General features: G+C 31.7%; 1 protein-coding gene across 1 annotated transcript in view; it reads left to right on the top strand.

The window, feature by feature from the left end:
• Window positions 1-22,969, top strand: part of LOC145255844 (THO complex subunit 2-like) — a 310,358-nt gene extending 287,389 nt beyond the window's left edge. The window contains exons 35-39 of the mRNA XM_080114588.1: window positions 5,529-5,588; window positions 15,595-15,640; window positions 16,867-16,997; window positions 19,670-19,752; window positions 22,059-22,969. Of these exons, the coding sequence (XP_079970714.1) occupies window positions 5,529-5,588; window positions 15,595-15,640; window positions 16,867-16,997; window positions 19,670-19,752; window positions 22,059-22,083 (345 nt within the window). The 3' untranslated portion in view covers window positions 22,084-22,969. The remainder of the gene's footprint in view (window positions 1-5,528; window positions 5,589-15,594; window positions 15,641-16,866; window positions 16,998-19,669; window positions 19,753-22,058) is intronic.
• The last annotated feature ends 3,192 nt before the right edge of the window (window positions 22,970-26,161 follow it).

The following is a 26,161-nucleotide window of genomic DNA, read 5'->3' on the forward strand; positions in this document are numbered from 1 at the left end:
ATAAGGACAGCGAACAAATTCTCTGCTAAAACTAAAACATACATAAACAGAGAAATGTATCTTCTACATTCTTCTTTCTTTACTTATTTTTTGTTTTTAAAAAAACAACCTACCGAATAAATTCATACATTTTACTGTTTTTATTTATTTCTTTTTATTGGCAACTGTTTTTGTTTTGTTTTTTATATAGAAGTTCGTCAAAACATAAAACCTAACGTATTAAATGCTTAAATGTTACTGTTTTTTGTTGTTTTTTTCTTCTTTTTATTAGCAACTGTTATTTTCTAATTTGTGGGGTTGTTTTTTTTTGTTTTGTTTTATTTTGTTTTTTCTTGGTTTTGTTTCTTTGAATTAGTGAACTAATATAGTTTTTGTTTTTGTATGGAAAATTAGGCGGGGGGGGGGGGTTCTACAACGTAATCCAGTATCATTGAAGCCCTAAAAAAATTGATAATCAACTTTTTTTTTTCTTTGCTTAATACGTTTGGATGAGCTTTAAAACTGCAGAAGTACCCATTAACTTGTTTATTAGAATAAAACTTTCTTTTCTCATTTTGATCGCTTACAAGTGGAGGACGATATTTGTAGAAAACATATGCCATGGTTTGATGAATAATGTTCACTTATTTGGGTTCCCCCCTCCTCTTTGGGCATTCATTATATTCTTTTTGGTCTTATAAATTTACTGAACCGAACTGAAATAATACTGTGATTATTTAGAAACCCATTACAAACGTGAGGAGAGGATAGTGTTTTACAACTATTGCATACGTTCACCTAATAAATTATTAACAGATGCTGTAAAGAAAGAAAAAAACACTTCTCTACAGGAGGCAATAGTGCTAAAAAAAAAAAAAGAAGACAAATTCAACCATAATAACCGCTCAAAAACAGAAATTTAACTCTTGGTATTATCCTAATGTTACATAAATATTCGCAACTTATTTTGTTAACATACATGAATAAGTAAGAGAAAAATATACATAACGTCTTTTAACGCTCAGTAATCACACAAACATATAAAATTAAATCAACTTCTACATATGATGCAATTCTGTTTAAAAAAAACATATACAGCCTTTTTGAAGTATTAATAATCGCTCAAAATTATTAAAATTAAATACTGGAACCCTTAAAATTTTGCTATGGTTAACTCTAACAAAAGGTTTTGGAATTATTGGCATTTTAACACGCATTGCTAAGTGTTTCCTTAGTTCCACACACGAAAATAACATACAATGTAATCAAACAAATATTGTTCATTCCTTGCTCGGACACTGAACACTCTCAAAATGTAAACATAGCAATGATTTCGGAATGTAAATATGCACACAATACGGCACGCCACTAATCCCCCACCACAAAACGACCCTTAAAAAAAAAAAATTCTTTTACAGGTACCAATATTTAATTTATGATTTTTGAGCGATTCTCGAGATTTTAATGATGCTATTTTTGTGTTTTTGCATTTTTTAATCCCGGTTGACGATTAAACTTAATTTTATATTCTTGACCGATTACCTAGATTACAAAGCTGTGACTTATCCGACACTTTCTTTTTAGAACTGATTAAACACTTTGAAATAAGTTAAAACACTAATATTGTGCAGGTTGGTCTCAATGTACATTTGATTGGCTACGGAAACACTTATTTGTTATATATTTGTTTTCTTACCACTTTTACTTTCTGTGGAGTATTTTATTATTTAGAAATTATTTCTAAATACTTTTATAAATACTTTTATAAATAAATGCGTGCAGTATATTAAAGAAAACGATGACCGATTTGAAAGAAACTGTCATCGGTAGAAGGCAGTTATGTACCTTTGTTTTCGCTCAATCTAAAGAGTTATTAAATGCTTTCTTTATAATCAGCCAGTACCTGCATGTTATTGCCCCAAACCAACACTAATCGTCAGTAACCGACAGTGCTGACAATCATAGACGGTGGCTTTCACTAGTTACCATTTGAAAACAATGCCTGACAGTGGAAACCATATTATTTCATTTGGGCCACGGCCGCCAGTGTCCACTAATTTCCAGGGACGGCAGTGGCCACCACCAACAACAACCATAGTTTAATTTTTTTTTCAAGGGGACTTCTTTAACGATTCTGTTCTGGATCTGTCATACTTCCACCGGGCAACGGGTCCTGTTAGTAGTAAATAAAATTACAATGTTTATTTATTAGTTACATATATCGATGAGAAATGCAAACATAAAATCTTGTCTGTTACTTTTATTAATACTGACATTATACCGTATTAGAATAAAGAATAAGATTATTATTTGGATCACCAAAGTTAAGCAACATTGAGCCTGATCAGTACCTGATGGGTGACCATTTGGGAATGCTGAGCACTGTATGTAGGGGGATGTTGACACCTACCTGCAAGATCTGCAAAAATCTTCCCTAATGAGGAAAAAAGTGTGATTGGGGACCGCTTGTGATTTTCATACTCCCTATTTTGGAGGAAGCCGGTTCAACCTGCCTCGGGTGAGTGCTGTTTCAATATCGTACTTTGGGGTAATTGCGCCAACTAAAAAAAGTGTTCTTTATATGCGTGGTTGGCAAAAGAGCACTTTTCTAGTTGGTACAATTACCCCAAAGTACGGTACATTACAGTACCACTTTATGAATTAGTTTAAACAAAATTTTTTTATATAATTAAAAGATTGTTATTATAGATTTTTTTGAAAATTCTTTTTATGCTAATCACCTCTTAATACTCAATTATGTTTGTTTTGTATTAACTTATAATAAAATTGATAATTTCTAAGAAAACAAGCAAAAACTACTTTCAAATAAAATCTATTGTGAAACTATGAAATATGTAAGTTCTCATTGTTTTCAAGAAAAAATGTTGCCCGAAAAGTAGAAAGACAAATGAGAAATTCATGATAGCACAGAATTTAAGTCCAAATTTCCTTTTATGAAACTGTTACAGTAGTCAGATTTGACCTTTATAATTGTATATCATTATTGTTAAAAGTTTATTTTTTTCTTGGTTAATTTATGTTATCTCGCATTCTTGGAATACATTTAGTTCAGGAAAGAGATAAAGTATTGTTTCGTTATGGTTTCGTTCAGAGGTGAGGAATCGGCAATTTTGCAAAATTTTGTGTTGGGATTCTTAAGATTGAATAAAGAGTTGGATTTTTTTTTTTTTTTTTTTTTTTTTTTCCTCAATTGATTCGCCTCACTTTTGATTTCTAGAGTTAAATCAGAATTTTTTGCAGGAGTCTTTTGTTGTTGTTTTTACTTAAGTCAGTAGTCATCTTTTTTTCTCTTTTCCAACCAACTCCTGTCTCTGTTTTTTTTTGCTTGTTTTTACTATTGTTTTGTTACATTTGAATTGACTTAATCATTTATACAAAAATAGATCAGCGCATAGTTGATACTCACTCTAGCTAGGTTGGACCAGCTTACTCAGAAGGAGGAAGTTTCATGGAAATATTCAATTAACGAGTGGTCTCCAGTTGCTTGTATATGCTCGTCAGGGGAGATGATGATGTTAGGTTTGTGCAGTTCTTGCATGGAGGTTTCGCTATCCTCCTCCATACATCATTTGGTATTCCTAAATGGCCACACCTGGTACTGACCAGGCTAAACATTGCTCAACTTTAGTGATTACAGAAACCTTTGTTGTTTGCATGCTTATGTTTGAAATTATATTTTATGTGGTCTGACATGCATAGTTGATAGTCAGATGTTTAATATATAAACTATTTTAGACATGTATACTTTTACTCGCATAGTAAGAGTTTTTCAAGTGAAATTAGAGAAAGAAATCAGAATTGCATGCAAATTAATGATTTCATTATAAATTCATTCCATCCTTTTGCTTCTATAAATTAAAACAACGATGTATAAACTTATGTATAAATTCTTGGAGATTTATATTAGAAAAATATTTTTTTAGAAATGACTTTGGTGATAAATGTTTAAATGTATCAAGAAATATATATTTTAAGAGTTTTATTCATTGAATTTTGTATTCCGACATTCAAGTAAATTATTTTAAAAGTTGATCATATTTCTATGTAAATATTTGTATCATAAAAGGATGAAGCCCAAAATTGACTTCTAAATTTCTAAGTTTTAATTTGTTCATTGGTATTTGTATAGGTAATATTGTTATTAAATAAAGTTATTTATTTTATAGAACTAGCAACGTCTCTCCTCATAGTCTCACGTTTCTCTTTGTGAATCTTTGTTTCCAGTCCTGTGGAATAATTAACCCAATTTATTTAATGACCATATTAGCTATGCAAACGCGAGTATATCGACCAAAAAGCAGCAATGTTATATACAATATATTGTAGGAAATATAATTGAGTTGTAAAAAAAAAAAAAACGTAAACTGCTACAAAACAAAAGTCATTGCAAATAAAATTCTGAATGTTATGTAGTATTTTTTCTGTCACCAATCAACGATTTGCATATAAATGAAACAAGAAAAAACTGACTGTGATTTCATAAATATTTGTTTTTCACATTCGATATATACCGCAGTATGTAATTTGAAATATATAATATGATATGATTCTTTGGGAATTCTTTAAATACATATTTCTCAAATTTAAAACTTTGTTTACAATTTAAAAAAAAAAAAAAAATGTGTTTTGGTAATTTTTTTGGTAAGCATGCCATATTTGGTCGCAGTAAAATTGTAACTAAGACTTATTAACAGTTGATACTACATGGTAATTTATGTAAATACATCCTTAAAACTATTTTTACATGAAGATATTTTAAAAATCGTTATGGTGGGGTTTTTTTATGAATACACCAACCAAATTTCCAATATTGTGGCAAATCAATGAATCATTACACGACATAACATAATTTATCAAAAGTTTATGAACTTAAAACGGTTGAAATGTTATGATTTTTAAAAATAGGGGATTTTATTTCTGTTAAATTTGATCTTGATTCGCTAATTTTTTCTTTATATGAATTATGGATTTGTTGACTTTTTGCATTTGTCAATATTTTTAGTGCTATTTGCTTGTTAGCTGAATAGAAATGAGATTCTTTAATGGCAATGTTTTATATTGTGAATCAAATATAATACTAAAGGTGGTGTGAGGAAGGATGCATAGGACAAGAAGTGGTAAAAAGAGTAAAAAGAAAGATTTAAATAAACAGGGAAAATCGGTAAAAGGTTATCTATCTGGTCAGTCATTATAGAAATAATGGTTTTGATTGGATGACATAAATATAGTCTTATTTAGCAGCAGTAGTGTTTGTAAAACAGTGTTTATTTTTTGTAGTAACTGACATTATCTATGTTTATTCATGAAATCTTGCTAATTTCCCTTCAATTGAAAGCTGACGATAATTTTATTCTTTAACTTGCTGCATTTTCAAATACAAATATTTTAAAATATCTACCTACCATCATAGTAAATTAAGGGCAAAAATGTATTCGTTAATGTACGATGTACCAATGTTGACCCAACAAGTTGTCTAGTTGACAATGAAATTGACATTTTCAAGAAGGTAAAAAACTCTATATTTTCAGAGCCCTTCAAGTGAAAAAGAGCGGGAATACTATGAAGAAAAGAAGAAGGAAAAGAAAAGAGTAAGTTGATTTTTTTTTTTTTTATCTTTGGAAATGATTACAATGATTTAAATGATTTTTTATGTTGTAACTATTGTCTTCAGTTGTATTACTAGTATGCATTAAGTAGATATTCTTCTGTGTAAAATGTTATACTTTTTTATCAGGGTGTTCTTTGAATAAAAATAAAAAAAAAATAAAGCAATTTGACATTTCTGTTGGAACTCTTCAAACCTTTAAGATTGGTCACAAAAAAAATAACACCAGTTGAATTTAACAGTTTCTAGTTGTTTAGTAGTTAAATATCTAACATTTCCCTTAACAACTACATTATTTTTCCATGAAGATATTATTTATTGGATTAGTACCTTAAACTATATATATATTATATATATATAAGTGGTGAGGCCCCAGATTGCGGGCTTTGGGGAGTGTGGAGCCACCCTTTAATTGCCATTGCTCCCAGGTCCACTCTGACCCGGAGTGGTAGTACATGTAAGGGTCCAAACTATGGGTTAAATAGAAACTGACTTAAAAAAAATATATATACTATTGAAAAAATAATTTTTCAAAATAACTGGATTCGGCATTAAATAGCCTGAAAAGGGTTACGCCATAAAACAAAAACAAAAACAACCAACCTTATTGGGTTAGTGTATATATATATATATAATGTAATGTATGTATATGTTATTCTCTTCATTAATAAGCAAACTGTGTAACAAAATAACAATTGAGTAAATTTGAACAAAACTTACACGTTTTTGTTATGAAAATCATATTTGTTGTTACAGAAGACCTTAATTTTCAAAATATTTAATGATATATACAACAAATATTGACCCAACAAGTTATGGGTGTTCTAGTAACTAATAACTGTCTGTTTCTTCAGCTTTTCTGAACATTAGTCTAGTCTAATAGTACCAACAGTGACAACCAAGATTGTCAAATTGGACTAAGACTCTTAGGATTCCAAAAATAATGACTTATTCCAATTATTAATTCTTATTTTAAAGTTGTCTTTGTTGATTCTTTGGAGATTAAAAAATCCAGCTCAAATTCTTTGTGACTTCTTTCAAAACCTCTTACTCAGACTCCTCAATCTTGGTGACAACAGCATATATGCATGTATACTTTCAATATACGGATGTCTTAAACCCATGCTCTCGCAAGCCTACCTTCACTGGACAATACCTAAACTTCAACTCCCATCACCCATACAGTATCAAACATGGAATCGCACGCTGCTTACAACATCGAGCAGAGACAATAAGTAGCGACACCATTACATACCACCAAGAAATGGTCAGGTTGAAGAATACCCTCCGTCGTAACAACTATCCTGATAGCATACTATCCACCAGACGTGTTAATAGTATAAGAGAGGAGAATGAAGCCCAAAAACCTCCAACGGTCTGCCTACCATACATACGAGGCATCTCCGAAAAGATTCAGAGAATATGTGCCCCCTACAACATCAGGACGGTATTCAAGAGCGAGTCAACACTCAGACGACACCTGGTATGAGTGAAGCCCCGCATGGATGAGAACATGACCAAAAACTGCATATACTCCATCCCATGCAGTTGCAGAAAGGATTACAAGGGTGAAAGATGCTGCCCCCTTAAAGTAAGGGTGGAAGAACACCGAAAAGCGGTAACTAAAGGGGAGACGGAAAAATCGGGTATAGCCAACCATGTCTGGATGGAGAGGGGGGACCATCGCCCCCTATGGGATGAAGTAAAAATAATAAACAGAGAGACCCACTGGAAAGTGAGAAAACTTAAAGAAACAGCTCACATGCTCGGACATAACAACCTACTGAGCAAGCCAAGCATAGAGCTGAATGCAATTTGGACACCTCTGATAGAGAGAGAAAACCTTGAATAACAACATAGGTTTAACATTAACAAAAACCAACTAAGAATTGTCCTAGTGACATATGGTCCTAGACGTTGTATCAAAGTTTACAGTTACCCAAAGGTGCTGAGTTCAATCCTGAACAAAGGCAGTGAAAAAGTAATATTCAAAACAGAGAATCAGCAACTATGTCCCAAAGTCTAGCTGGAGTCCGAACACGGTACCCCCGTAATAATAATAAAGGGTTGGATTCGAGACTCCTAACAAACGGTTCCCCAGTTCGATACAAAACACCTGACGAAGGCCAGAGAGCAAAACGGCTGAAACGTTGTGACAATAACAACCAAGATGAGGAAATCAGTTCGACAATCTCAATCTATAGATGGTTCATATGACATAAAACAAACCAAGCCAAAGTGTTTTTACATGGTGGATGCATTCACATCACTTATTTAAATTTCTATTTGTTTTATTTTATTTATTTATTTTATTTATTTATTTATTTTTATTTTTTTTTTTTTTGAGAGTCTTTTTTCTTGACTGCCATTTTCACAACATTTCAGTCGATGTAACCTCTGACCTTCTTCAGGTGTATCTTGTCAAACTCAGGAATTTGGACAGAATTTCAAATGGAACCCTTTATTTATTTCCATCAGCCAGGATTGGATAGAGATCCTAAGTAATTCACAATTGTATTCTTTGGTTCCCCACAATGAGAATTGGACCTTCAGGAGAATATTACTTTTACAATTGATTTTTCCAAGTACTCTAACCACCGCACCACGGATCCTTGTGGATAGTTCTAGAAGGGATTGATATTCTATAAACGTTGTCGCTGCTGGTTTAGTATTGTTAGAATGAGTGTTTAGTGGAAATACGGAATTTTTTTTATTTTTTAAAAAAGTAAATGTCTGTAGGCAACTCTTCAGAACTATGTTATGTATTCATTTACCGTTGATTAAGGTTGTGATTCTTTGAGGTCATCTGATCTGTCTGGATTCTAATTATGTGTTGCTTAAAATAATACAATCAAAAAGGCAAAGGAAGTCGCCACAACATGTGCACTCTGATTATCCACTCCTACACGTTGTGAGAATTTCCTCACTCTCTCACTCTCTCATGAAATTAACACTATGCGCTTAAATCTAACATAATGTTGATTGTATTACAATAAGTTTTTTTTTTTTTGTCTTTCAAAACACCAGATCTTTAAATTAAAAAAAATAATAACTGTTACAAATATGTGTTTATTAAAACGGTCAGTTTTCGTTTTATTAGAATAACTGTGAATCATTATTTATGTGTGAAACCATTAGGAAGGGTGTGTTCATTATTTCTAGTCTGGATGCAAAAATTTGCCAGAAATGTAATTGTTTCAACAATGACAGAACATTCGTTAATAGTAAGGTCAATGAATATTTTATATTGACAGCAAAAAAATAACATTGTATTTGAAGAATAAAATAAGTTATTTTTTTTATTTTGTACTTTGAATTTTTAATTCTCTTTTAAATAAAAGTTTAAGATTGATTGAAACATTTTCAAGCATGTTGAATAAAATAGCAATTAAATGATGTTTGAAAATAATCTTGTATGTTGTGTGTAAATATTGACAAGATGAATATTCAAGTAAACTGGTCTATATTGATATCAATTAACTTGGATAGAATCCGTCTTCAAACTATGAATTTGTGGTATAATGCACAGAAAGGATTAGTTTTTTGTTTATTGCATTTGCTCTCTACCCATTAACATGCGTGATCTATATATATATATATATATATATATATATATATATATATAAGGCTAAAATGGCATGCGCATTTTTGTATGTCCGTGAAAAACTTGGGGGAGGGGCTCTCGACCACTTTACTATTTTTTAGAACTTATATTTACTAGATTATAATATCTACGATTTGCGAATGGACGTCGTCTCTACATTTATTGTGATCAACTTCTATAAAATTCCCTCTGTTCCGTCCTTTCGCGTGTTTGTTTGTCTTTTTCGTATAAAACCAAAGCTAATCGGAGCAAAGTAGTCCTCCTGGCTTTCCAGCCGGAACCTCCAGAAACACAATTAGCTTTGATCAATGTTGGGGAAACCCTTTATATCAAACAACTGCTATTCAATTTGAGAGCTCCCCCTTTTTCGAGGGAGCTGGTTTTCCCCCAACATCGTGGGGAAGCAATATACGGCAGAAACTGGCTTGCAGCCAACTTTCATGTCTGCATGATTCTTAACTTCTCCATTTCAAGTCAACTTTTTGATTGACATCAATTAATTTTAACGCTTTTCACGTCCAGTTGCATCTTAGCGTAGCGGTAAGATCTCAGCTTTTCTTTCACTTTCTTCTCCGCCTTCGTGTAACGGGTACGAGCCTGCCTGCCTACTACCACTTTTTTTTTTTTTTTTTTGCTCCAAACACTCGGGCAACTACAGGTACTTCCGCTAGTGTGAATATAAATTACAAATGCTTATGGATCAGAAATGATCAACTTTATATATTTCCAATCTGACAATAAAGATTTCCATCTGAATGTAATGCTTTTAAAAATAATTTAAGCCTGTCATATTATAAAAATTAGCCTCATCATCATATTCGGGTTAACGTCTGTTTTACATGTTAGTATGTTTAATTTAAAAATACCAACAAAAAATGTAATAGCATTTAAAAACAAACTTGTAGCGAACATTTTTTTAATTAACATTTTTGTAATTAACTTTTTTTTAACATTTTTCTTTTTCAAGTTGTTGGATTTTTTCTTGTTGAAAGCAAGGTTCACATCTAAGCTGATTGTTAATCCAATTTCTATATCTATGCCAGTTTCCATTACACTTTGAATGAGCATGTTGAGAAAGGCCAACAGATAACGTTCTTTTTGTTGTTAGAGAGACAGGTTCTCATTAGGACCTGTGCAAAGGAAGCCGGATGGATGCCAAGATAGAGATCGGTTTACTGCTGAAGCCAGGAAATAAAATTGGGAATGATTGGAGGAAATTTCCAACTGTTGAAATCTGAGCCAATCATTAGGCACTAAACTGCTGTGGAACTCTTTGTTAAAATAGTGCAGGTTGGGAACTAGAAAACCCTCCGTTAGCACTACTGTATTGTTATATATATGTTTATTATTATTATTACTTCAGTCAAAGTTCTCAGAAATTAAGGGGCCTCCTACTATGGGTTAACACTTGATCTTTTTATGAGATGAATAGATATTCAAATATTCTTTTAAAGTTCTCCTTTACCTCTCAAATGTTCAGTTAGTAAAGAAGTTAAGAATATTAATTTCCTCTCCTCAATTGACCATTTAAATATATTATTATATATTTTTCTTGTGGTCTATTGGTCTTACTGAATTCTGGGATAATAATTCATCTAGTCTGGTGGAATATCCAGCTTCGTGCTGTTACCTGAGATTACATCATTTGGAGAAGGTGTGCCATTCCTTATAAAAGCCAGTGTGGGTTAGCCATACTGAGATCTTATTTGGACCACGAATATCATGTGATTTTGAATATTTGGTTAGGGTTTAGTTGTAGAAAAAAGTATCCTTATGCCAAATTGTCCTGACAAACCCATGTACAGAGAGACCTTAGGCACTTGAGAATTATATCTCGTAGGCATTCAAGTTCTCTACTATATATCTGTGTGTGTGTGTGTGTGTGAAAAAAAGAAAAGGAAAAATAAATTAAACACAGGAATAAATCATCAAAAATAAGTTTTAACTGGTTTCATTCTGATCAAATTTCTCACTTTTTTCCCATTTTAATCTCTTCATCGTACAAGCTACATAATTCTAATTTCTCAAATAGTTGGACATGCTGAAAATATTCTGTTGTGTGTCTTCTATTTTCTTATGTATTTTCTATTATTTCAGTAACTTTTAAGTCTTCACTTTTTCTGAATACATTCATTGATGCAAACACAACCGATAAAGTTTTTGTTTTTGATGATGTATTCCTATGTTGAAGTTGTTGTTCTTTTTTTGTCTTTTTTCACACATTCTGCCTCCATAGCATTTCATTTTATTATATATTGTGTATTTTTTCTCATTCATATATATTAGCGATGGGATGATTCTAATATTTTTCCAGATTCCTATTCTTTAAAAATTTCTAAATATTTAACAATGAAGTTATTTATTCCTGATTACAGTAAAAAACACGTTAAATATGCAGATATTTTATCAAGCATTAAAACACACCGAGGAGGGGGAGGTGGTATAGAGTTTAGCTTTACTAAAAATAATAAATATTTATTATTTTATCATTACTACCAGCAGTGGAAGATTTTGTTTTAAACAAAATCAAAAAAAAAAAAAAAAGACAAAGGAATTGTATTTGGGAGCAGAAAATAGGCACAATTTTTTCTGATTCCGATAGCCCCAAAAGTTCCAATTTTTTCTGATTCCCGATCCAGATTAATTGTCCCAACACTAATATATATATATATCATTCAACCATGATAGTGTTTGTATGATATACTTGAGTCAACATTTTCATTACTTGCGCACTTTCTTAGATCGATATTTTAATTAAATTGTGAACCAAATTTCAAACTGCTTACTTTGTTAATCCAGCTACATTTTCACATTTAAAATAATCGAAAATTGAATGCTTAGGGGAAAAAAATGTTAAATATGTGAGTGCTTAAGTGAGGGAGTAATACAGGTGTTCATATTGTAAGTACATTATTATTATTTTTCATTTTTTTTTTTTTTTTTTTACTTGGTAGTCACCACTTATCAAGGCTGGAAGGCCACTTGAGGATAAGGGTTAATAAATGTGTGTAGTAATCGTTAATGGTGTAAATTGAGTAGACATTGATTATTTATGGGAACAGCTCAACAAGAACTTGTTTACATTGGATTTGAAGGCTACCATGTTGTATTCAACTTGGAAACAGGCCAGCGGAACAGTGTTCCACAGGAAGGTAGTTCTAGGAAAGAATCTTTATTCATGGAACCTGCATTTTTAAAAATAAAGGTATACTTTTTAGATTCAGATGATAGAAAAATGGAGAAAGAAATCCAAATATGTTGATCTTATTTAACAAAAGTATTAAAAAAAAATGAAATGGATTTTGTCCCTCTTACAAGTCTGTCAGTAGATATGCATTGTGAAACATATTTGCTTCAAATAAAACAGTAATTCGAATTTATAGATTTCTATTTTTTGATTGACAGTCTTACATTCTGAGTAATGCCTTGTATGTCGACTTTATGAAATAAATTTATTAATTAGACTATTATAAGGAATGTGAAACCTATTTTCTAATGAGGAAAAGGCAGAATTCTGGATTTTTTTTGTTAACTTTATTTATTTATTTATTTAACTAATTTATTTTTTTCCAAGTAGGATTTTCATTTGAAGCTTATTTTTTTAACAGGATGTTCACTTAAATCCGATTTTTTTTTTTCTTAATAAAGAGTCTGAATTCTGTCTTGAATCGATTTTATTTTATATTTATCTTTCTTGCTTGTTTTGTTTTTCTCTCATTCCGTTGTCTTATTTTGTTCTCCTTGCTTTCCTCTCTCTCTCTCTGGAAATATTAATTTTTCCAAACTTCAAACAATTTACAATGGGGAGTTGTGAGAGAAGGTAGAAGACTTTTGATTCATCAAAAAAATTACTTCCTGTCTCTTCTTTACATACGCATTGCACTTGCTTTCTTTTTCTTGCTAACAGCCATAATCTTTTTCTTGTTTATTTTTTTGAGCAAAAATGTTCATGTTTTATAATTTTATTACATACAAAAAATTTAAACATTCCTCCTATATAAAAAGATAATTTTTTCAGAATTTAACTAATTTAAAAGGAAAAATGAAGTTTAAAAATATTAGTTGATACTTTCAGTGTGAAAAAAGGGTATTGTAGATTAATACCCTTCACTAATCTCTCTCACCCCCTCATCCTCTCCAAAAAATGACATTTTACTATTTTTTTGTAGGTGATTGTATGAAAACTCTGGCCGAAAAAAAAAATAGTGAGGATCAGTTTCGATATGAATTTAAAGTAATGATTTCCATTTGCAGATTATCCTAGTATCTTAGGACAAACTAATTGTTTTTTGCTACGGGAGATAAATTCTTGTATTTTGGGGGGGGGGGAGATGTTTTTAGAAAATTACATGTATTTTTATAAGGATTTTGGTTCGAAGAGGCTTGCCCCTGACTCAGGATTAGTAATAGGGTTGTGCGAGGTTTTTCGAGTGGGGCTTGCCACTCAGGTTTAAGTTTCATGGTAGTTTTTTTAAAAAATGCAGTTTCTTTGGAGGATGGAGGGGGGGGGGGATTATTTCCCTCCATTCAAGGTTCAGAAGTTTGTAGGTAGGCTGTGGAGCTCTCAGATTGGAAATTTTATCTCTATTTTGGATTTGTTGCTATTGGCCACTTAAATTTTTGCTATTCAAAAGAAGGATAGAGTTATATAAAAGAAAAAAAATCATATAAAAAAACAACCTTGAAATGCAAAATTAATAAAAAGAGAAAAATAAAAGATGCTTAAAATTTGTTCTAGGTCAACATTTTTTTTAATTATTTATGAATGGTCTTTTAAAATTTTTACGAAAACACTCACATGAGTTGTAGAGAAAGAATTTCTAAAACATTTTTTTATTTTTATTTTCTGGTTGTGTGTAACCACCCCACCCCATCCCAACCTCCAAACAACATGTATTTTCTTTATTATCTTTCCATTGGTTTTGTTGGAATTTTTTTTGTACCAATAATAGTGCATCCCCCCTGTATACATTTATTATTGTTTTATCTGGTTCTTATATTTGAGTTTCTGTATTTCGTATCCTTTTATGATTCTTAGTTTCGTATATTTTGGGTTTGTACGAAACTCCCTTTAATTTGAAGGAAAGGGATATGCTAGCTCCTTGATGACGTCACGAGCCCAGCATGAAATTCAGCCTCTTTTGAAATTCCAGCGACGAGGATATTGGACTTCGTTTCATTGCCCCGCGCTGAAAGTGGAATTTTTACTAGCCTCCTTTAAAGAAGAAAACCCGGCAAAAATACCCTGGACACGCGACGTAGCAAACTTATGAAGACATTATGATACGTGGCTATGGTTTGCACGTATTAGGAAGGGGTATAATTTTTTTAAAAGACCTTATATTACGTGGCTACGGTCTGCACGTAATTGGAAGGAGTATAATGATTTAAAAGAACTTTAAATCGAGATAAAAAGAAAAAGACACGTGCCTGACTGGCTTTCAATTTGTGAGTATGTTCCTAAAATTTATTACATATGAGAGTGTGATTAGGGACTACTATTTTGAATATTATTATTGTATTATTTCATGGATACGACATCTTCATTATAAGAACCAGTGTTTTTCTTTGTTTTTTTTCATTATATTTTGTTACCTTGGCATTCTTTGTTCTTTGAATTTAATGCCCGCAAAGGGAAAAATTTGCAACTAATTTTATTGTAAATAAAATCTCTTCTTCATTTTGAAACAAGACCATTATATTTTATTCTTTACCCCCCCCCCCTTTTTATTTCATGCTTTTATTTATTTTTTTTCAGGCTAGTTACTTTCGCGTCAAATTTATCTGGAAACAAGATAAATTTCCGACAGTTGTAAAGACTTGCTTTAAATGCTGTGAAAATAACAGCAATAAAGATAAGAAAAAACGTTTGAAGCATTTGGATTTTGAAACTTTAAATACCATTGTGAAATGCAGTTATTGAAGAATCAATCAAAAAATTATAAGCAAAAAAAAACAAAGACCAACAACAAATGACTTATACCAAATAAGGTAGAATTGATTAAATTGCAGTTACATTTTTTTTTTTCTTTACAGTTATTCTCATCAAGACTGTACTCTTTTAACATGCTGAAACAGTTTTTTAATTGTCACATGAGAAGAAGAAAAAATATTCTTGTTGTTTAACAATTAGGGGGCTTCATTCTTGGAAAAATAAAAATGACTTATCCTATCACTAACCCTAAGTCCAAGTTGCCATCATCCTATCTCTGGACTTTGGATTGTTTACTAACTTTTAAGTCTTTTTTTTTTTTTTTTTTTTTTTTTTTGTAGTATTACATGAATAAAACAAATAATACCCCCCCCCCCAAAAAAAAAAATATATATATATAGTTGCATTGTTTTTGCCTTTTAAAACTAGTGAATTATCTTTTTTCTTTTAAAGGACCTTTCCACAGACAGGAGTGGTGTGGAGATCAAAAAACGAAAAGGTAATGATAAATTGTTCATTTTTTTTTTTCTATTAATTAAACTAGGAAAAGAGAAAGGGCTTCTTCTGTTGGCTGATAATGAAACCCTTCACAAACCAATCAGTAGAGCAACTGTAAGGATAAGATTTCAATTATTTGGTCAGAATTTTTCGGTTGTTTTTTTTTTTTTTTTTTTTTTTTTTTTTTTTTTAAGTATTTAAACGCTTTTCCACGGATTTGTGATAGAAATTGCAGTTACATTTTTTTTTTTAGTTATTCTCATCACCGTTAGTATTTGTATTTCTATGTTTAGGTCAACATCTTCAACCTTTTTCAGAGCATTCTTTATCTTAAACCTAATTTCAATGCCAGTGTAAATAATAGTAAAAAATGCCAATGTAAATAAATTTTCGTCTAAAAAATGAAGACAAATATTTGTATTTGATTTATTTTAAATCAATCTGATTTTAGATCTATTGTAATGATCGTGTGAGAAATATCTCCTGTGCAAATTATCTTTCATTTTATATTCTATGATTTAACATTCAACTAAGGATGCAGTTTTCATTTTTTTATTGTTCATTTAGTAGATTAGGCTTTTTTAGATTTAATACTTAAAAATATTCTCCATAAGCAACAAAGTGAATGTTTTAAATTTAAGTTTCATAATATTTTGTCAAATGTTGAATTGTGTTTTTATTGGATAAATATTTTGTAAGGGTGGAAAAAAAAATATGATGTACACCATTATTTGAAGAAAAAAAAAATCTTTTAATTTTTAGAGTTAAATTATTCCTGTCTCTGTCACCACCATTATTACCCCAAGAAACCAAGCTTGTAATTCTAATTCCAAGAATATGTCAAACTTGTTTTCAAAATCATTTTTGTTGACACTCGTCACCATTTTCTTAGAGAAAAATTACAATTTAAAAAATCTCTTTAGATGTCAACACTTTTGATTGTTTTAATCTCCGACATGTTGATAGATTTGAAATGGTTTGAAAGAACACGTGATATCGATTAACAGACAAAAGGATAATACATGAATTGGCTGAAAAAGACGATGAGATCTTTGTTTGGAAAGTATCCTGATGCTTTTATTGATTGATTAAATTACATTTATATCAACTTTTTTTGTCTCTTAGTAGATTGAATTAAAACATTTTTCTTTCATTAACTGTGGAATTTTCATGGGATTTACTAGTAAACAATGTCATTGAATGGAATCATTGTCCTGTTTATTCCAGGTAACAGTAAACTAAATGGAGAATCTACAGAATCTCGATTGTCTTCTGGTTCTAGCGGCAAAGAGGAACGGAGAAGCAAAGAAAAACAGTTCAGCAAACACGACAATGGTGAAAAGGAGAAAAGTAAAAGGGTATGTGACGACTTTTTTGTTTTGAAACAGATTGATTTTTTTTTTTTTTTTTATCTATCACTTGCCAGGTACTCTCAACTAACAGGTTCTCAAAATGTTAAGTACATTTCAGATACTAAATATAGGTATATTTAATTCAGGTATCTATTAATATATATATGCCAACATTATAAGCACAAAATGACATATATATATATATATATATATATATATAAGAAGAACAGAGATGTAAAGCAGAAATTTATAAAAAGCTTTTATTCGGCAGAATATTTCGAAGCTGGTAGCTAGGTGCTCCTTAATCCGCAGAGTTTCAAAGAATGCAAATTCTTCTCATCAGAGGATAAACAGTAAGTGAAATAATCCAACAGTCACACTAAAAACTTTTTTAACCTTTCTATGAATTTACTGGTTGCTGCATAGGATGAAACTAAAAGTTTTGATTTGTAGTCACAAAACTTAAAAAATATAAGAATATAAAAATATAAATCTGGAAAAATAGTTCATGCAGACAGTTCATACAGAGTTCAATATTAAAATAAAAATAATCAACCATAATTAAAGGAGTCCAATGTAATGGAGGTTAATATTTGCAGGTAAATGAACCAACAGCAGGTGCTCACTTCAGTTGTTAAAATTGAAAAGCAAAGCATCAGAAATTGGAGTTAAAAAAATTTGAAGATAGCCAAAAAACGCTTCCATTTTGGCCGGATGAAATATATATATATATAAGTTTTTATGACAGATTAATCTTTTTAGAGTTATTTAATATTCAAACACTTAATATGTACAGCATACTCAAGTTAACACACTGACTCTCATTAGACTGATCAGTACCAGATGAGTGACCATTTTGAATATCAGGTGCAGTATGTAGAAGGGCATCAACACCTCCTTGCAAGAACTGTGAAAATCTAACATCGTCATCTCCTCTGACCAGAATATACATGCAACTGGGCACTGCTTATGAAATTGATATTCCCATTCTTTTATTTTATATATATATATATATATATATATATATATATATATATATAGTGTGGAATTTAATGGGAAGAAGAGATTGCAGTTTTGCAGCACCAATGAATTAGATGCTACTAATCGTATAAGTGAATAAGCTCAATTGCAATCCAAATAATTTTGGATAATATTCACTCATTAAAAATGATACCTTTTATTTTGTACCTTATATACGAGGGGCGAGCAATAAGTAATGCCCCTGACCCACTTCCCATAGCAGTAGAGCAACGAAACTTGGCACAGTTATTAGTCTTTCTCTACATAGGAACCACTGCATTTCTCCTATCGTTTGATGTAGCTCTGGAAACCATTTTTGTAGAACACCTTAGGTTGGGCCTTCAACCACGACATGACTTCAGAAAACAAGGCTGCATCATCTGGGAAACGCTTTCCTTTACAAAACAACTTCATGGCTGGGAAGAGGTGAAAGTCAGAGGGTGCAAGGTCGGGAGAGTAGGGAGGATTTCATAACCACACGCCCGTGCTTCTGATCTGGCGACATGAGAGTTGTGGACCGGAGCGTTGTCCTGCAGGAGGAGGGTACCTTTGCTGATCTTGCCCGCCTCTTGATTTTGATAGCTTCCCTTAATTTCCTCAAAAGTGAAGCATAATAGGCTCCTGTAATTGTGGTATCCTTTGCCAAGAAATCTGTCATCACTACTCAATCCTGGTCTTAGAAGACTGTGAGCATGACCTTGCCAGCGGAGAGCTGCACCCTTGCCTTCTTTGGAAGTGGTGAGTCTAAGTGCTTCCACTGCATTGACTGGGCTTTGGTCTCTGGATCATAGTGATGGACCCAGGTTTCATCCTGTGTAATCAGTCTTTTGAAAAACTTTGACTCCTCTTCTTGGCACATCTCCAAATTCATCCTCGAGCACTCGACGCGTTCTCGCTTCTGGAATGGTGTGAGCAACCTGGGAATCCATCTGGCAGACACCTTATGCATATGCAAATGGTCATGAATGATAGTTTCTACAGACCCTGTACTAATCTTGACATCTTGGGCTATTTGGCCAATAGTAATGCGCCAATCTTCCAAAATGGCAGCCTCAACTTGTCAGACAGATGCCTCACCAATGGCAGAAGTGGGGCCGACCAGGTCTGGGAGCTGTTTCAACAGACTTCCGGTCATGTTTGAATTCACGATGCCAGCGTTTTACAAGGTCATATGATGGGGCATTATCACCATAAGTTTCTTTCATTTCATCAAAAGTTTCCTGTGGTGTACGTCCTTTCAAATACAAAAACCGGATCATTGTTCGACATTCAACAGGCTCCATTTCACACCTGACTTAGTTTAAACACCTGTAAAACAGAAACCACAATTAGTTCAGAGCTGTAATTTGCCACATAACCCGTAGAGATATAAATCATTGCACATGCAAAATTTCAGCTAGATCAGACAACTGGAAGTGGGTCAGGGGCATTACTTATTGCACACCCCTCGTATTAGTGAAAGCTGAAAAAGTTTGAAAATTTCAATTTGATTCTGAAATATAAGCTGAATTATTTTTAAAATCCATTAAAAATGTCTTTGTAGTTTGGGAATAATGAAGCCATTTTATCCTTATAATATTCAAACATCATAAATCTCATTTTCAACCCGAAAGCTAATAATTTTGTCATTATTTAAAAAGAATTTTTTCGTTCTACAGGAAAGTCGAAGTGATGACGAATACCGAGAGAAAGTAAAAGACAAAGAAAAAGAACGAATGAGGAGAGCAGAAAAAGAAAAAATGTATCCTTTTTGTTTGTTTGTTTTTTTGTTTTTTTTAAATGTTTTTTTACTTTTACAGATCAATTTTATGGACTTTTGATTCTTTCCTTTATTTAATTATTTTTTACTTACTTGAGGCTGGATATTGTTAATTAAAAGTTTCTCTAATCAATATTGGATCACTTTTTGTCTGTTGGTTCAATGAGGCATAATTAAACCTAATAATGACTGAGAAGCAGAAATGCAAAGAACTGCTCAACACCGAGAATCAATTAAATCTTCAAAAAAAGTAATAGACTACTTAAAAGAAACTTTTTTTTTTTTTTTTTATGGTAAAAGAGATTCTGCAGACTCTTTGACTACTGTGCACTTTGCAACCTTGTTATCGTATTTGCTGATAAAATATGCGGTTCTGTTCATTCCTATTTCAGCCAAAGGCATTCTTGGATAGCAATTTGTTAAAGAATAATAAAGTCAATATTGCTTGGTTTCTTTAATGATTGAGACAGAATTGTATTGTCATAGGTTGATTGGTTTAAACAATTATTAATCTTTATATTAATACTCTAGTTCCATCTACCTATCTACGTGTGTCGCACTCTGTATGTGTGATACAACTGAAGATACTATTGAAATGTACCGCATTTTTATGATGTCAACAGTTTACAACATTAGTAAATCACTATAGAGGTGCTTAGATGCTGGAAGATTTTCTACTCTAATTATTCCTTCTATCTTATAACAGTAAATTTAATGCCTGAAATTAGATAACAATTATGTTAATAGATTAGAATGTCACAGAAGTGTGTGTAAATGTTAGGTTGATTTTGATCTATATATTAATACTCTAGTCCGATACATCAGCCTACTTACTTACCTACCTGTGTTATGCTTTGTATGTGTGATACGACTGAAGATACTACTGAAATGCTTCACATTTTCGTGATGTCAACAATTTAAAGCATTACAAAATGCAAATTGGTCCTGGATATGACTTTAAACTATATCCAATGGTGAGGCTCCAGCTTGTGGGCTTTGGGGAGTGTGGAGCAACCCTCTAATTGCCATTGCTCCCAGGTCCACTCTGACCCGGAGTGGTGGTACCTGTTAGTCCCAACTATAGGCTAAATAGAAACCGACTTGAAAAAACAAATATATTTTATTAAAAAACTTCAAAATAACTGGATTTGGCATTAAATAACCTGAAAAAGTTGATATGCCATAAAACAAAAACAACCAAACCAAAATGCAAATTATTATTACGCATTTTATCATTTATTTTCAAATTATTCCATATTGAGATAGTTGGTTGGAGGGTTTTCAACATGTTAATCATTATTGGTTTCTTTTATGCTGAAACCGTATCTGTTTTGTAGATGTATATTTACAAAGTTGCCAATATATATATATATATATATATATATATATATATATATCACTCACATAGTTTTCTTCATATATACTGATGCTACCAGATCAGGCTGCTAAAGATATTGGAGTCCTGAGATAAAATGCACCTAACATTGCTGGGTTTTTTTTGTTTGTTTTTTCTATTCCCTTTTGCGAAACTTATGTTCTACAGAACCAAAAATAAAAACAACAGTTCACCTTTTCTCCCTTTTCCTTTTTCCCATTTCTCTTTACAAAACAAGCAAACTAAACATAACAAATAAATATTTGAAGATATAAACAACTTGAAACATAAAACTTTTTTCTAAAATTGCTGGATTCAGCATTAAATAACTCAGAAAGGGTTGATGTGTCATATAGCAAAACAACCAAACAACCATCTCCACATGTGTGTGTGTGTGTGTGTGTGTGTGTGTGTAAAACTATGGAAATGACAAATGTGTGTATGTATTACTATACTATATATATCATTTACAGACACTCTCTCTCTCATATATATATATATATATATATATATATATATATATATATATATAATATTAGTCTGTAAATGATAGTTTTTATAATCCGTAGAAGGGGCATTATAACTGGATGCAGTTTTATGTCATACTCAGGACAGTTGAGAGAAGAGCTTTAATAGTTGTTAGGGTTGGGAAATAGAATAAGCGGAAGGAAAGATAGAAAGATCTTGGAAAGAAATTTGAGACAGTTTAATACCATGCTCGAGATATTCTATCTACACCTTATAGTTTATCACATGATCTGCTCAGCCAATCACAGCTTAGTATTCCTCAGCAGCTCACTTGATTCTCTTAACATTGTTTATGTTATTGTTTTATTTACATTATTTGAATTAAAAAAAAAAAAATTGTTGCAATGCCATTTGTCAATGGTTTTCTTTAACCTGATTTTTTCAGTTCCAGTAAGAAATTAAAGAAGTGATGTCTATGATGGGTACCATGTTGCAGAAAATCAGCTGTGTTTCTCCTTCCTCGTAATCAATACTTTATTGAAGCCTTTTCTAAAACACCAGTTTGCTTTGCCTTGTGATCATGTGTCCATGAACAAATCATTAGATAAAGGACGGCAACGATGACGAGTAGGAAGCAACCAACAATCAGCTGTGCAAAGACAAGAACCACAACGTTATTATTTAGGACCGTTATAATTATACCCATACATACACGCATAAACACAAAAAGAAATCGCGTTTACTATCATGCATTGAGGGGAGAAAAAAATCTCTTCATCATATTTCCTTACTCTATTCCATATGCCCCCCCTACCCTACCCTGCTCAACTTTTAAACATTTTTTTAATTGCATATTTTCACACCGTATCACACAGCCTAATTTCTGTTAAGAAAGTTTAAAATTGAAAAAAAAAAAATCCAAGGTTAAGAAAGACTCAGGAAGGAATGCTTCCACTGTATTTTCATTGAGTTTTTTTTTTTTTTTCTGTTCAGTTCTTTTTTAATTTCATTTTGGCATATCTGGCCATTGTATTAATGGTGTTGATCCTGTGCTGTGTTGTAAGATTCTTTTTTAAGGCATCCTGTCATAACATGGGTATAATCCTTCTCCTTGTTGATCAGTCCACACAATCTATAGACCTGTCTACTTAGCTGATATATCAACATTGGACATCCTTCTCTAAATGAAGGTTGCCAGTGGTGGTGGTGTGCACACGTGTGCCTGTTGTGTAATCACTAACTACAAAGATTAGGGCAACAACAACAGATGCTAGGTCAGTGACATGAATTCAGTTTTTACAAAAAGTCAAATCCACTTGTGAATAAAATAAAATTTTAAAAATACTGATATATAAAGTTTGTTGGGGTTTTTTTTTTTTTGTTTTTTTGTTTTTTCATTGTTTTACTTGTATGTATTTATGTGTGTGTGTTTTATGCATGCAATGAAAAATACTACTGTGACTCGAATACTCCTGTATCATGGCTTATGTAGGAAGTATACAAGAAAACGCTGTGACCAAACATGATTACATATATTTTTTTTGTATAGTCAACCTTTCAAGTGTTTAGTTCAATGAATATCACATGTATCAATGGCATTAATATTTAATTCCAGAGCAGTTACAAATTGGAGATATTGTCCTACAAAGACAAGGTTTAATATCAATCAAAGTTGGTTTTTATTTTTTAAAATAACTAGCCTGGGGACCTGGCATTGCCCAGATGTTTGGAGGTGTGTGTTGAGCAAAAAATAAAAAAGTGGTTGTAGGCAGGCAGGCTCAAACTCGTGATGCGAAGGCGGAAAAGAATGTGAAAGAAAATCTGATGTCTTACCGCTACTCCATGACGCGACCAGAAGTTCAGAACGTTGAAATTAGTAAATTCATTCCAACCAATACAATGACTTGCAAAAATGGCAATGCAAAAAAAAAAAAAAAAGGACCCTCCTTGTAGAAAACTGGCTAGATGAGGGTGAAAAATTAATGTTTTTAGCCAATTCTTTGATAATTGCCGCCCGAAGGGTCGAAGTTCAAAACGATATCAATTTTGTGAAAATGCGTCGCCTCTGTTGAAAGTTTTAAGCAGACGTACATACATACATACATTTAAACAGACAGGTGAGATTTATATTATAGACTAGCGAGGAGTACCCGGCGTTGCCTGGGTGTTGGGGGGGGGTAAAAAAAAAGTAAGTATGAGGATCAAACCCGAACCCTTGAGGCAAAGTTGTAAATTAAAGTGTGAAAAAAAAAACGTGCGATGTTAACCATTGCCCCATCGCGAGATGCTAACGGAAACGCATTTGAATTTATTTAATTAGTTGGATTTAGCAGGTGCCCGTTTTAAATGAGGTCAAGTTTTGACTGCGGGATAGTATTCATTTACTGCTGAACGCTCCCCCCCCCCAAGATGTTATAGGAAAAAGACTAACCCACATGCGTCGAGCGACAAATATTGAATATTTATCTTCCCGAAATCAAGCAAATTAAATAGACATGCGAGCTTCGTTGTTAAGTGTGAGATATTACGATTTGTATGTGATATAAAAAGTTTTAAAAAGTTGTGAACCGACCGCTTCTCTGAAACAAGCCTTTTGTAGACATACAGAAAAAGCGAACACACACACATACATACATACATACATACATTTTCGCTTTTATATTTATAGATAGCAATTTCATCAAAGCTGATACAACCCCAAATCTTATGGACAAATGAATCTCCAGATTTACAGAAGAAAAAATGACTTTTTTTCCCTTACAATAACAGCAGCAAATAAAACACACTGTCTGCAATTTTTCAACCTTAGAAAGTACTTACATTTCTAAAGATAAATATGTTATGTCCCTAAAACCTCTGACCTTGATGGAGGGGAGATTAAAAACTTGCTGCTATGGTTTCAAATGATCAGCAAATAACAGCAAGTGAAGACTTGATTCCAAATATTTCTTATATGTTATGTCTACTATCTTTTGGAAATAGGGTGCGATTATGAATATCTCCAATATCAAATAATCCCTATACACTGTTACAATTTACTTTATGTATGAAAACCAAAGAAGGGAGATATAACATATGAGAAATATTTGAAATCCATTCTCCCTTTAGTGTTATTTCAGATCATTTGAAACCATAGAAGCAAGTTTTAGTCTCCCCTCCATCAAGACCAGAGGTTTTGGGGAAATATGTAATTCATATGCAAAACTAGCAAAACAAATGAGTATGATTGAAACATTTTATGGTTGTAAGAAAGTGCTAAAAATAGGCCTTGGGTGATGGATGATCTCGTTAATGTGACCCCAAGTGCAAATATATAACCCAATACACAGTTCAGATCATTAGCTTTTCAACGAGCCTTCATTTGTTAAATTCTGATCCATAGTCACTGAGATTTCGAACTTATAAAATTGCCAAAAAAGGTGGTATATTTTTTTTCATGTAATACGAGTATATATATATATATATATATATATATATATATATATATATGCTCGTAGCCAAATTGAATGTTGAAATGCTCATATCTTTGGTTCTATGGGACTAAACTACATGAAAATTTGCAATTTTTTATTTTTATTATTTTTTTTTTTTTTTTGAAGATTATACTGCTATTCTATGTTAAAATTTTATGACAATTGGTAAAAAAGAACCTATATTTTCAAACAATAAAATAAGATCAAATTTGCCTACATTTGTATATATGGTGTTCTTTGCTGTTTTGGGATGAATTTTAAGGGCTTTTTTTTTTTTCTTTCTTTTTCTTTTTTTGCTTGATTGTTTTCCCTGTAGCTTTGCCAGGGCTTCTGTCACCGGGTTCAAATCTATCGACTGGTGTTAGTTGTGACATCCTGCACTGATGATTCCCAAAAGAATGAAACGCTAGTGTCTGTAGGTATTTAATAATTATCATAGTAAATAATTATAATAAAAAATGGAAATGTATGTTTGTTACTTACCTATGATCTAAAAAAAAAAAAAAAAACTACTGAATCGATTGCCTTAATATTTTGCTACAGGATGTTTTTATATATTTAAGAAAAAAAATATTACAATATTAAAAAATTTTTTTTTTAATTGTTTCTCTTTTACAAAGTTGTTCAATGCGACAAAAAAATTTTTTTCATTCTTATAACAATTGTTTTATTATTTTGATTTTACACTAATACGGTTTATTTTCATATATTTACTATCAAATAATAATAATAAAATTTCCTATGTCCCGACAAATACCGAAAAATGTTGATTTCTGACTTTATTGTTAGAATTAGTAACACGCATAAAAAACATTTTGACCAACCGTGTATATCCCAAAATTTTTGTTGCGTTAATGGTCAGTATATTTTTTTAAGTCTTAAACTAACAAATACATTCGTTTGTATAATTATATTGCAACGTAAAAACAAATTATTCTTTAAAAATTTCTGTTTAATGTTGCAATATAATTGTATAAGAAGTATGAAGAAACAGCAGTTATTGAAAAATGAACATGAAATAATTCATGCCGGTGTATTGTTTAGTTGCAAGTTTACTCTCTCTCTCCATCCTTCT

This window comes from Euprymna scolopes, chromosome 3, assembly GCF_053919585.1.
Source record: "Euprymna scolopes isolate OS-2025 chromosome 3, ASM5391958v1, whole genome shotgun sequence".
NCBI lineage: Eukaryota > Metazoa > Mollusca > Cephalopoda > Sepiida > Sepiolidae > Euprymna > Euprymna scolopes.